This window comes from Haplochromis burtoni, unplaced genomic scaffold, assembly GCF_018398535.1.
Source record: "Haplochromis burtoni strain Fernald_Lab_line unplaced genomic scaffold, NCSU_Asbu1 Contig_77, whole genome shotgun sequence".
Lineage (NCBI taxonomy): Eukaryota > Metazoa > Chordata > Actinopteri > Cichliformes > Cichlidae > Haplochromis > Haplochromis burtoni.
The window spans coordinates 2,240,038-2,253,493 of NW_024582438.1; the positions used below are offsets into that span (position 1 = coordinate 2,240,038).

Sequence of the window (13,456 nt, forward strand, 5' to 3'; positions counted from 1 at the left end):
TGGACTGTTGTCAAGTGCTGTTTGAGAGACGAGTTGGGGGGCTAGCCTAATTACCAAACCACTCATTACTGCTTCAGCAGCTGCACAGTCCTAAAATATTCTTCATAGTGAGCATTAAGAAACATCCTATTTATGAAATCCTACTTAATCCCTGTATCCATAGCAATTTCAAGGCAACCTGGCACCAGTGTCGGGTCTGCTCTATTAAACAGTGCCTGAAAGAGGCTTGTGTGCATAATGTGATAATGCAAACTCTTTTTCCATAAGCATCCAACACATTTCAGCTGTGTTGGTATGTACTATTTGTTTTTTCTAAAAAGATGTTTAATAGATTGGATTTTACATGCCTAGTGTCATGTCTAGTTGCTGGCACCTTCTAATACTAGACTGTCTTTCTTAATCTCAGATGATTACTACTCTAATCCTATCATAATCCTCCACATGTGCCATCCTTTTGTTGTTTACATCAAATGTTTTCTCCCTCATGCAGTGGGAGCTGAAGAGCCCACTCACCCAGCATTTAAATGTGCACCTTTTCGTGATAAAAAAAAAAAGTACAAGGTGTAAAAATAGGCCAGCTTCAACTAAAAACAAAAAAGAGGCCACATCGTGTGTTTTTAAGCAGGACGCCTTTAACTTGAAAGTGCACTTATTCTTAGCTCTGCCTTTCATGAAATCATTTGTCGAATGGCCGACCAGCTGAAGTGCTCTCAAAATGGAGAGAGTGAACTTCATCTTATCTTTCCTTTGCAGAGGAAATCAACTGTTTCAGGATGTACTAAATAAATATAGCGCTGCTTTATCAGTGTAAAGTTCCACTGAATGTATGCAAATGCACATGTAAATGTTTCCTTTTCTTGCATTTAAAGATAATTGATATCTTCAGTTGTGTTTGACTGGCTCAGCACAGTGAGGCCTGGGCAGCTTTCAGCAGACATCCAGTCACTCGTACTGCTCTTCTTCAGTGGGCCGTGCAGTTCGAAGACAAACACCTACATCACTGACACCTCCACCTTTTTTTTAAACATTTATATTTCATGCAAATCTACAATTCCTTGAGGAAGTTTGAAAAAATAAAGAAGGGAGGTACATTTTTATTCAATTTTAGTGATGCATCTTTCTTGGGAAGTTGAGGAGACATAAACTATAAAATGCGTTCAATTTAAACATGGCTTCTAGATTCCTGTTTAAAAAGAAAACCATATAGGCGCACCAGAGGAACACTACCCTGCCCACAGGCACACTCTCACAGCATGGGAGAACGACTCAGCTGGAAACAATACATCCTATGACAATATCCAGCCCAGACAAAGAGGCAGTCCAAATACGGGCTGCTCCACAAAAGCTAGCCCAAATTTGAATGAGGGGCCAACCCAACGTACCTCATAGGCAGGTCCTCATTCCTGACTGAGATCCCGGCCGCAGAGGGGGGACAGCGCATGCTGTTGGCATACAGACTCTGCACCAGGGCCAGCTCAGAAGAGTGTTCCAACATCGGTGCTCTGGAAAAATCCACCCGGTGTAACGGACACTTTCTTCTCTTTCCCTCTTTCCTCGGTGTGTCTCTCTCCCTTTCTGTGTCTCCCGCCCACTCTTTCTCCTTGGTTTAGTGCAGCAGAGCGGTGCCCACCCCCTTCGCTGGCTGTGGTGGCTGAAATAATCCTCTCTGACAGCTCATCGTGCGCTAATGCATTGTGCTGCCTGCGGCAGCGCAGTTTGCAGGCTGTAAAGCTGTGTCCACAGCACTCTTCGACTAATTGACACCCATATTAGGGAAACTTCAGAAAATTGGACATGGATGATTTATTCCCATTGTCACACTAGAGGAAATTAGATGAAACATCAACACAGTTGACACAGAATTTCATTCTGTTCCAGTCCTGATTTTGTAGCATGTTTTTTCCCCTTCTTTTTTTGGATTTTGCCATGTAGTTCAGTCAGTGAACTGCTCTAAATAAAAGCCTAAACAAGGCCAACTGGTTGATCAAGCCTAGCATCCTACACCTGCGCCCACCACAACTCATTTTATCAATAAATGCTCTGTCTGAGCACCTGCAGATACTAGAGATAAACAGTATAACCACTCTCCAGGCAGTGAGAGCATGTGCATATCACACTATGCATGAGTTGTTTGGTTACCGACCTGTTTGTGACAGCGAGAGCGCTTTCTATGACAGCCTGACATCATTACTATAATTGAGTACCGTAGATAGAGATAAAGATAGGCTGCCAGAATATAAGCAAACACTTAAGTAAGTGTGGGTACTTGTGAAATAAGGACAGATGACATTACTCCCCTTATTGTCCACTCCAGGTACTGGAGTGTACCTCCAGTACCTGGAGTGTTTGAAGTTCACTGAGCAGCCCAAAACTGTGGTCCTACTGTGTTTTAGATTATAACGCAAACACCGATGCACAAATGACATGTGCCGGTATGTAATTCTACAAAACAAAGGTTCTCCACAGTCGATTTAAAAACCAGAAACCCCAACCATGAGAATTAAGAGCATGTTGAAAAGACCCAGCAGCTTTTTATCAAAAGTGTGTAGTTTTATCATTTGCATGGCACAAAGTTCACTCCACTCTGCTGGGAGCCATCTAGATAGGAAAATGAAGAAGTCAAGGCAGCTTTTTTTTTAAGCTCCTGCACACATTCTCTCGTGCTCTCTCAGCCAATGTTTGTGCTGCCATGGACCAATCAGGTGAAATATCTGAAACTAATTTACTGCAATATTCTTTTCACCAAAACCCAGGAGGAACTCAATCTAGGTCTTCCCCTCCCGTAGGTGTTGTGTCCCGCTTGGGTAATATGACATTAAGTAGGAAAGTCATCTGAAACAGGGTCATGCCAGTGTGTGCTGATATCACAGTCGAGTACAGCAGCATGAACGGGCTCTCTGCTTCTTCTGATCGTGGCACGAAATCCTCTTCATCTCAGCCCCGCTCCTTCTGCTGAATATTTTAAACACTTGTGCTGAAATCCAGGCCTTTATGATGCCATGCTGCTTAGCGTGACTAGTCAGAGCCGCCGAGCACGAGGATAACTGAAAGGTTTTCTTGCTGCTCTGCTATGAACACCTACATTAAGCGTACAGTACGATAACGCCTGCGTGCTAATCGCTGACGACTGAAAAGAGGTGACAGAGGTGTAGTAATATGGCATGGGAATGATATATGAAACAAGGAGTATTGCTCTGAAAGGGAGCGTTATTGGGTTTCAGTGCATTTTGCGGCTGAAAAACAAAATGCATTCATGCCTGACATGTACTAAGTTGAATAACAGCACATGGTGAAAGCACTGCAGGTGGCCTGAACAGTGAAAGCAACATCAACTTTCTTTTTTTTTTCTTCTTCTTTTGCCACTTTTGGCCTCCCTCGGGACCATTTGCACAGACAAATTCTGTCTGTGTTTTTGCAGGTTAAAACTGAAACTGTCACAGCTCGGTGAACACTGCTCGAGTGCAAACACCACACGCTGGCAGCATGACTTTAAAGTCACACTTGACACTCAAATTTTCAAACGGTTACAAGCGGGAACAGCTTCCCCCCCACCCCCACCCCTCCCCCGGCATCATAACCTGTTTGTTACCTATTCACCACGGTTAAAAATTTTAATATCTAATAATAAGAAATAGAGATTTAGGCCTTTTTTTAATAGCAAAATTCTGTGTTTGCAGGCACTGGGCAATAAAATTTATGATCCAACAGATGCTAGCAACAGGCACTGACAGCAAGAGACCTGACACCATCTTGATGAGGGAAAGAGACACCCAAAACCTGAGTGGAGTTGACGTTTTAGCACCAACAGGCTGAAGGCAGACACTGTTAATGAAATTCCTATTCATATACAGTCTGATCTTTTGATTTTTCCATCTCAACAATCACTTTTTTTTTTTTCTTTCAGTTTGACTACTTTGATTTTACAGATTTAGCACACATCAGTTCTCCTCCCACAATGACCTGCATGACTGGACGCGCCTGGTGTGATTAAAAACGCCATACCACATTGAAATGTCAGCTTATTTTGCATGGACAGAAGTAATTTTACTTCCCTTTTCTTCTGTCACGCATCATTTTTTCCACTTCCTCTTTCATTCTATGTTATCGGAAGATGTTGAGTAGATTTCCAAATTTGGGAGTAAACAAGAAAGAGAAAGGAGTGGATAAGTAGGAGGAAATATTCGCACGTTTAAAGGTGAATGAGTCAGGTTTGCTTTCTATGTCCACAAAACATCAAGGATTTAAAGATTTATACGCTGTTTGAGTACAGTGTACAAAGCTTCATTTGCAGGAATAATTTGCAGGAATGAGCAATCTGCAGATGGGTACATTTTGGTCATAAAGGGATGGATATGGTCAGCAACAGTTGTCAGGTAAGCATTTAAACAATGTTCAGTGGGAACTAAGGAGTGATGGGTGTACTAAAAAAACATCCCCCTCTCTATTACACCACCATCAGCCTCAACCATTGATACAAGGTGGGATGGATCCATAGTTTCATGTTTGCAGCAGAAGTTGAGAGTCATCAGACTAGATGACCAATGCTCATGGTCTGTGTGAATTGTAGCCTCAGTTTCCTGTTTTTAGCTGACAGGAGTGGGACCCAATGTGGTCTTGTGCTGCTGTAGATCACGTGCTTCAAGTTTTTACTTGTTGTGTGTTCAGAGATGCTCTTCTAATGTGTGTAGCACTTTCTTCTTCACTTAAATTAGGACTGAACTGAAATATTCAGTCTATGAATCAATCGCAGATGCTAAACAGAAATGCTGGGGTATCCACCTCAAAAACACAGCCTTCATTAGCCAACTGCCAGCACAATGCTGAATAAATTTTTTTAAAAACTCACTGAACTCAGACCTCAGAATTTCTCTACGCCCTTTCAAAGGTTTTCATATACTATTACTTTTCTGTAAAATATGACCTGTGCACCAAAATGCCAAAGACAGCACTCGTATTGCTTGTTCCCAGAAATATATGATGCAGAAGCACATTACAGCAGATACGTATGAAGATGTTTCACATCTCAGTATATAAAGTCATTGATGACTGGTAATCCGCTTCTGCTACATATGTTTCCTCCTCCTTCAGAGGCTTCATTGCAACGTTTAATTTCAAAGAATGGAAAAAGTGACACAAGACAAGCAGAGCCCAAGTTCTAAAATTATCCTCCAATGATAATTCTGCAAAGGATGTTTTACTACCTGCCCCCCCTACAGAAACCCACCTTAATAGCTTCTGGATGGCTGTAAATGTTACTGTCATTTATAGGGTGTCTTACAAGGGACAGTGCTTTTAGAGACGATTTCCTTTCAAGGCATGTTTGAGAAGATCCCAAATGCATTACCTAAGAGAGCAGTTATAGCTTTTTTACATTTATGATGTGGTGGAACACGGTTTGCACGAGGCTGTCTCGTCGTCCACGCCTTATGAGCAGGGCGCCGGTTTCTGTGCACGAAGATTGACACCGTGTGGTCATTCGAGGAAAGGCAGCAAGTCTACATATATCCCCATTTGTAGCAGACAAACTGAGAAGTCAGTTTCTCACAATCCACACAAAATCGCTCAGGTGACCTTCAGTGTTCAGTGTAACGGTAACAGTAACACAGCTGCAAGGGAGGATCCTGGATTAGTGAATTAACACGGACAAAATTCAACATACGAAACTGGGTTTGATAAAATATTTCCAATCTATTTCTTATAAAGCCAATGCAAAAAAAACAACCCCAAAACAATTGAAAGCGTGCACTCGTCGAAAAAAAAAAAATCAAGGATGCATGGATGGGTTGGACAGGTGAGTTGGGTAAAGTTTTGATGGTAATGAGATTGACATGTTAAAGTCTGTGAGTACACAGACCATTCATCTTTAATATTCAAATCTCAGTGAAATTAATTACATTACAAGCACAGCTACAGTATAACTCCAGGACTACTCCATATGAAGGGAAAGGGGGGGGGGGGAATAAAAATACAAACTTTAAATTTAAAAAAATGTACAGAAATTACAGAAAAATCAGTAGATTTAAAAAGCAATATCTGAAAATGGATTTTTGAGTCAATAATCCTAAGAACAAAATGCACTTGGCTTGGAAGTTGGTATTTACACATTTATACATGCCTGATGCAATCATTTATATACATGACATTTCAGTGATACTGCAGAAAATTGGAAGAAAGGCTTGACACAAAGGTCATGCCATTTCTTGGCAACATGAGGGAAAACAGAAAAAAAGACGACAGCTGTTCTTCTTTCTTCCACTTTGTTGAGAAATTTTAACTCTGATTTGACAGAAACTGCCATGGTCTCCTTACACAGACAAGATCTCCAAGATTGGACAACCAAAAGCAACAAATAAACAATTTATAGGCAAAAAAAAAGGGGAGGACCACATGAGAACTAAGGCTGATTATGTGCTGGTTAAATCCTTTTTTTTTTATCCTCTTACCAACTCACAATGAATCGTGGCTGACATCTTTAAAAAAATCCTCAGAAGTTTGCATCAGCCATAATTTTAGCTTTCTTTAGCTTTTTTTTTTAATTTTACAGCAGTGCCATGAGTGTTCATTGATGGCTTTAGTCCAAAACAGTCCAAAATGTGCTTTTGCATAGTCTCAATGCGGTTTGTGTTTCCTTTTCTTGTGTTTTTTATCTTTCTTCTTGCTGGAACATTTAACACAGAACCACTGCTGGTCCTCAGGGGGCGCTGTGACGACCCCGACACAAAGCCTAAGGACATTACAGAAGAAGAGAGTTGAGGTTAGTGAGGAAATGGTGAGAATGCAGTCATATTCCTATGAGGCTTTAGCCCCATTTGGTTAGAAGACATTATGTTTGACACTGATGTCAAATTAAAAGGAACACACATATTGTTTATTTAGGCCTCATCCTGTCAGGTTGCTGGCATTTAATAAATTCAACCACCTACAGACTTCCCAAGGAGATGTGAGGGGATGCCATTCATTACTGGAAATCAGGTCATTCAGTCATTGTTGTACTTTTTGATAATAAAAGATGCATTTAAATTAGAAAAAAAATCAGCAGCTCACTGACAAACATATTCAGACTGATTATGTGTTTCATATGTCTGAAAAAAAATGATACAAACACAGAGACAACTTTCCCCCCTACTGTAATGTGGACCCAGGCCCATTAATTACATACGCATTGGCCACCTATTCAACTACTCATTAACACAAATTTCTAATCGGCCAATCAGGTAGCTGCGACTCATTGCATTAAGGCATGTAGACATTGTTAAGATGACCTGCTGAAGTTCAAATGGAGCACCCGAATGCTGATTTTAGTGGCTTTGAATGTGGCGTGTTTTTTGGTGACTGATGAGCTGGTCTGAGTATTTCAGAAAATGTAGATCTACTGGGATTTTCCTACACAAGCATCTCTAGGGTTTACAGAGAGTGGTCCAAAAAAAAAGAAGAAAATATGAGTGGGAGTTCTCTGGTGCTCGAGATCTGAGGAGAATGGCCAGACGGCTTTTAGCTTCCAGCAGGATAACGTGTCATGTCACAAAGCTCAAATCATCTCAAACTGGTTTCTTGAATATGACAGTGAGTTCACTGTACTCAAATGACCTCCACAGACACCAGATCTAAATCTAATAGTGCACCGTTGGGATGTGGTGGGGAGATAAATCTGTTGGGAGACAAATCTGAGGCAACTGTGTTATGCTATCGTGTCAACATGGATCATAACCTCTGAGGAATGTTAGCAGCAGGACGAATGATTCAACAGCAGCAACAACTTTTTCTGTTTTTTACGATCCCAAACACACTATGTCTCAGTCATACAAATACCTTTAATCAGCTGCTGTAAATCATACACAGTATTTGACAGATTTTTAATGGGGCTGTGCTGATATTTTTTTTATCAAAAGGTCCCATTACAGACGCCCAGAAACCACATTTCCCCAGATTAACCAAAGTGACAAGAGTGAATTACATATAAATGCATTAAAAATGCAAATAAGAACCCAGAAGTGGAAGAGCAGATTAAGAATTAGTACAAGCACCCATTCTTGTCATGAAAATACAGGGTTGTAAAGCTCTTACCAGTGATACCAGTCGTCACAGCCATCACATCCTATCATGGGACTGCCATCATCAGGTTTGTTACATCCAGGGCAAATCCAGATCTGGTTTCCCCACTCATCTCGAATCTTGATTGATACACACAGGAGAAAACTTTAGTGACATGTCAAAGGCAATCAAATGAAAAAAAAAATATAGTTATGACACAAACAGATAATGAAAAAAATCCCCCCAAAACGCTGAATAACCCAACAGTCTGTTTTATCTTGAGTGTAACTACCTTTGCCAAGGAGGATGTGTGTCTGGTTAGTGGGGTTCATCAAAAAGACTGATTCATGAAAACAACAGACGGTGCTTAGGTAACATTAGAAGAGCTTTTAGAGCTTGTGGAGTCCATAAAATATTTTTAAAGCCCTCTTTAATATTTCAAGATCAAACTGAAAAAACAAAAACCAAAACAGGAGCAACATCTTTATACTCTTAAGAAACTTTCATGAGCTGGATCCAGGGATTCAATTCATATATAGATTTTGCAGCCTGATATTCAGGTATGTAATTTCAGACTGTTCTTGTTAATGTGCATGTCATGGACACTAAACAAAGACTGGTGAAGCTAAAGCTTTTAAATGCACAAATATTTTTATCCTGGGCACTTACCACGTAAGTACTGACGGTCTCAGTTACCACGCTGCGGACCGGTGTTTTGACGGAGGCGGCAGGAGGGAGTATAGGGGGCGGGGAAATTAAAGACGATGATGGGGGTGGAGCAGGTGGAAGGGGCGAGGGAGCTGGCGGCAGCGTGGGTATGACTGGCGGCAGCATTGGTGGTGGCGGCGGTGTCCGAGGGCGAATGCCAGGTCCTGACTTGGTAGCAGGGGTCTTGGGTGCTGGCGTGCTGGGCTCTGAATTTGGAACCACTTTGCTGATGACACTGTTGATAGAGAGTTACAAGTTAGAGATGTCTTCTGTTCATACTGTCTCTTTTTATAAGAGTCTTCTTTAAGGTAGAACTAAATTAATTAACTCAATGTGATCATCAAAGGTAAACAGCTGCAGCTGTGAGCACAGCAGCCCACCCACCCAGCTGATAAAACTTCATCAAACAGAATTTATATAATCAAAAATAAGACAATGGACAAAAAACATGAATAGATCTTTAACAGATACCTTTCAGGCAGTACCAAAAAGCACTGAGGCCAGACCTTTCATAGGTCAAGAAGTACAGTCAACACACGCCTATCCGCGGTTCAGTTTGCACAGATTGTTTTGCGGAAAGTAACTCCCAAATATTCCCAGAGAATTTACCTATTCATGGATTTTTTCTGTAGAGCGTATTTAAAATATTTCTCATTTATTATTATTATTCAATTATTTTCGTGACTAAATACATTTTTTATGAATGAAAAAAAAAAAAGTATTTCTCTGCATGGGGAAATCTGCATCGCCAGACACGGAAGCCGCTGCGAAATGCCTGAGACCTTCATAAAAGACTCGTTGTAAGATGACTTTGAAATGATATTAAAGTGTTTTAGGATGATAGTTTAAGGTATACTTGGTGTTTTAACTAATAAAATTGGCAGTTATAAACGTTTTTAGAAAGGATTTGAAGTATTCATGGATTTCAGCTATTCACGGGCAGTTGTGGACCCTAACCCCCATGAATACCGGCCGTCAACTGTAAAGATTCTTTGTGTGACATAAAAACACGTTATCAGAGGTATCACTAGAAAGCTTTAATCAGTACTTACATTTTGTCTTGACCTGCTCCCACCCTGAGCGTCAGTCTGGGAATGACCGGAGACGGTAAAGGTGCTGGAGTGTCTATTTTGACCTAAAGAGACACAAAGGATAATAGAAATATTTGTGGTGCCAACATACAGAAAAAACAAAAAACAATAAACAAAAGGTATGCTAGACGTAAATACAAACTGACCTTTTCCAGTCGAATTCTCTCCTTTTCCTTCTCTTTTTCCTTTTCTCGTTTCTCCTTTTCCCTCTCCTTTTCCTTCCTCTTATCCTCTTTTTCCCTTTCTTTTTCTTTGGCCTTTTCCCGCTCCTTGTCTTTCTCCTTGTCCTTCTTTTTCTTCTTCTCTTTCTTGTCTTTCTTTTTGTCCTTCTCCTTGGTTTTTATTTCCTTCTCCTGGAGGATTGGGGCCAAAGGAGGCAGCATTGAGGGCACGCGCAGACAGGTATGCGGGCTAAACAGTGGCGGGACATCACCCAGACCAAAGGGGGATAATGTAGATTGTTTCTGCTTGTCGTCCTTGCTCTTATCTTTCCCCTTGTCCTTCTTATCCTTGTCCTTTTTACTTTTTTCTTTATCCTTCTTTTTGTCTTTATGTTTCTCCTTCTCCTTTTTAGAGCTGTCCCCATCTCTTGACTTCATCTTGATTGAGCCCTCAGCCAGGGGGAAGTCTCGTGGAACAAAAAGTTCCTCGTCCTTTACCCCAAACTCCTTCCAGGGCATCTTCCCATCTTTAGAAAACTCCTTGTTTTTATCCCTGTTCTTGTCCTTATTCTTCTCTTTTAGCTTACTCTTATCTTTTTCCCTGTCTTTATCTTTCGGCTTGTCTTTCTCCTTCTTCTTCATCTTAGTTTTAAGCTCCTTCTTTAGCTTCTTCTTGACATCTACTGATGACACAATCTTATTTTTCTCCTCAAACACCTTGAGGAGTGGTTCAGGGGTAGGTGGTGAAGCTGATCCGGATGACACGTAATCTGCTGCCGGTTGGGGTACAGAGGGGGCAGATGGTCCCACCTGGTTGGCCTTTCGAATCACCTCGTTGATTGAATCATCCATCGTCCAATTCCCCAGGCCTATGTGTGGCAGAGGGTGAAGTGGTGTTGACGTGTCTTTTAACAAGATGCCGGCACCAATTGGGCCTTTAGGTGTAGACGGCTCCATAATAGTCAGTCTCCTGGGACTGGAGAATCCATTGCTATCCGAATCAGAGCCCGAGGAGAACGCGAATGGATCGGGTTTCCGTTCAGCACATGCTCTAGCTATCACAGCGTCAATCGAATCCTCAATTGCTCTATTATCTGGCTCTAATTTCTTGAAAGGGCCTGCAGTTAGCTCCCTTTCTTCTATGTTCTGACGCAAATGAATATTGTCTTTGCCCATGCTCTCACTCGGTGTGGACAACGGTAACTTTTGCATGGCATCTGGTTTGCTGTGAGGTTGGGGGGCTTTAGCTGAGGCCATTTTAGGGCTCTTGGGACTTTTAGGACTCTTTGTCTTGCCTGGAGACTTTTTCTTTTCCTTAGATGGTTTTGGGGAATTTATGGGACTGCCAACCACCGGAACAGGAATAACCCCTTTAGGGGACTTAGTCCTTTGTCTGCCAGGGGAAGACACCTTAGGCTTTCTTGCTGGAGCAGTGAGGGCCTTCTGATCAGAGTGTTTTGGTATTACGGGCTGAGGTCTAAAAGAAGGCAGGGTACCAGATGGCATTTCAGGTGACAGGGGGTCCAGGCTGTCATGAGAAGGTAGAATGCCTGGACTAACACGTTGAGGGTTGAGAGACGTAAGAGGCTCCCTGGGCTCAAGACCCCACTCTGGGCTGAGGCCAGGGTACATCCGAGGCCTCTTGGAGGTAGGCATCATGCCCATAGCTGCATCAGGACTATCCAGGTGCCTCTTTAGTGGATGATTTTCATCGTTGACTGTTTCATCTTCATCTATTTCCTCCTCATCCTCTTCCAGTGCCACCTGCATAGCTTCAGCTGAAGTACCCATATCAGGGGGGACCTCTTCCTCCTCTTCTTCTAGAGTAAAGGAGATAAAAAACAGAACTAAGAACTTTGACAATCACAACATGACATTTACAACATAAACATGTGATTTTAGTTTGAACTTTGAATATATTTGGGTATTTTAAAAAGTATTTCACTTTGTGTGAATTGATGCATTTACACTTATTTTTAGCAACTTAAAATAAAATTTACAACACAATAAAATGTCTACAAAGTAAAAAGATGATTCGTAAAAGATTATTTTACGAATCTGCTGTGTTACATCACAGTCTAATGTAACAACCCTGCAATAAACTTAATTATAATGCTATATTATTTGCATAGGATTTAGAGAGGACTTGATTCCACTTTGCTATCAACTTTCAGCCTGTGCACACTAAAAAGTAATGGTCATATAGCTAATACTATACAAGTTATTATACTGACCTTCTTGTAAGGAGACCAGAGGTGGCATATACTCTGGAATGTAATCCTTCCTTTCCTCTGCATCTCGAACTCCAGGTTGGGGAAACTGCAGGACATTGTTTTTGCTAACAGGGTAGAGCGGTGTTTGGTGGCTGAAGGGCACAGGCTCTAGGTTGTTGACATAGTCCTCCAGTTCACTCAGACTCACTCCTAGCAGTCTGAAAGCCTGGCTGACATCGTCCAGGACTGGATCTGTTCTTCCATCTGAAATGGATCAAAAATGTTGTCATTAAACCACAGCACTCACTCTGCACACACAAAAAGTGATGCTCAACAGGTTTACAGTCGGCACGCGACGTTATTTTATAGATTATACAGCAGTTAAGTAACCAATACTCGTGAGATCGGCTACTTTTAACACTGAAAACAGATGCAAAGCAGCATAGCCCCAATAATAACAATACAGGGGAAGTCGCTTTGCTGTGTTCCTACTGTACTTTCTGACATATTAACTGCTTGCTAGGGGGCGCCAGCTGCAGAGTCAGTTAACAACAACGTGATCGACTACTTTGAGTTTACAGGCTAAAAAAGTAATAAGAGAACCAAACAAAGCACTTACACAACTCAGAGTATCGATGACAGACCCGAGCCAACTGCTGGATGTACCGATGCAGCACATCGGACAGCAGATCACACGCAGTGAGCTGAACCGCATCCCAGCCCAGAGCCTGGCAGATCTGCGCCACCGAGACACGCAGCAGCGAGCGGGCATAGCTCTCGCACATCTCGCTGACTTTGTTACAATATTAATCCCGGTCAATTCCTCTTGGAAAACATGCTCCCGCTCGTCATGTTTCGCGGAATGCCCCGAAGGGCTTGGGAAAACCCACTACCACGGTTAAATATGGACATCTACTTCAGTAAATATATTGGCGCTTTTGCCAGAGTCGCCATCTTGTTTCCATCGATAGACCCATCCCCGGAATCTAGTCCGCGCATGCGCGCCAGTGAGCCTCCGCCTACACGGCTCTGCGGAGTTCGAGCGGATCGTCGACTGTCTGCACAGGCGCAGGAGCTCTGTGGGTTTTACAGGAAGCTACATTTTACTCAGGCTGGGGCTGGTTACTAGTTTGGCTAGTGAATGTAAACTGGATACCGTAGATGAAACGTGGCTTTAAATTAGAGCCATGACTCAACTAAACTGAGCTATGCGCGTTTTTTGACGCTGCAGGAACATTCACAACTTTCAGGG

The 13,456-nt window shown here is 42.0% G+C and overlaps 2 protein-coding genes across 5 annotated transcripts in view; both read right to left on the minus strand.

Moving 5' to 3' along the window:
• LOC102310863 (CUGBP Elav-like family member 2) overlaps positions 1 to 1,682 on the minus strand; it is a 32,252-nt gene extending 30,570 nt beyond the window's left edge. For 2 of the 4 annotated variants that reach the window (XR_006054528.1, XM_042221981.1), the window contains exon 1: positions 1,383 to 1,682. Coding sequence is in view for 2 of the 4 variants with exons in the window: in XM_042221981.1 (XP_042077915.1) it covers positions 1,383 to 1,495 (113 nt within the window). In the remaining 2 variants the exon portion in view is untranslated. The remainder of the gene's footprint in view (positions 1 to 1,382) is intronic. The other 2 variants (XR_006054527.1, XM_042221980.1) reach the window with 1 other exon arrangement.
• Positions 1,683 to 5,823: 4,141 nt separating this feature from the next.
• On the minus strand, positions 5,824 to 13,201 carry taf3 (TAF3 RNA polymerase II, TATA box binding protein (TBP)-associated facto). The gene is made up of 7 exons (XM_005929048.2): positions 12,824 to 13,201; positions 12,226 to 12,468; positions 9,977 to 11,811; positions 9,792 to 9,874; positions 8,701 to 8,974; positions 8,065 to 8,171; positions 5,824 to 6,724 (listed from the first exon to the last, which is right to left on the minus strand). Exons 1-7 carry the CDS (start codon positions 12,987 to 12,989, stop codon positions 6,610 to 6,612), a joined length of 2,823 nt encoding a protein of 940 aa, XP_005929110.1. The 5' UTR covers positions 12,990 to 13,201; the 3' UTR covers positions 5,824 to 6,609.
• Positions 13,202 to 13,456: the final 255 nt, after the last annotated feature.

Coding starts and splice junctions, on each gene's coding strand:
- taf3 (XM_005929048.2), bottom strand. CDS start 12,989: ATGTGCGAGAGCTATGCCCGCTCGCTGCTGCGTGTCTCGGTGGCGCAG. Junction 9,875..9,976: donor AGAGAATTCGACTGGAAAAG/GTCAGTTTGTAT, acceptor GTGTCTCTTTAG/GTCAAAATAGACACTCCAGC. Junction 6,725..8,064: donor TGTGACGACTGGTATCACTG/GTAAGAGCTTTA, acceptor TAATGTCCTTAG/GCTTTGTGTCGGGGTCGTCA.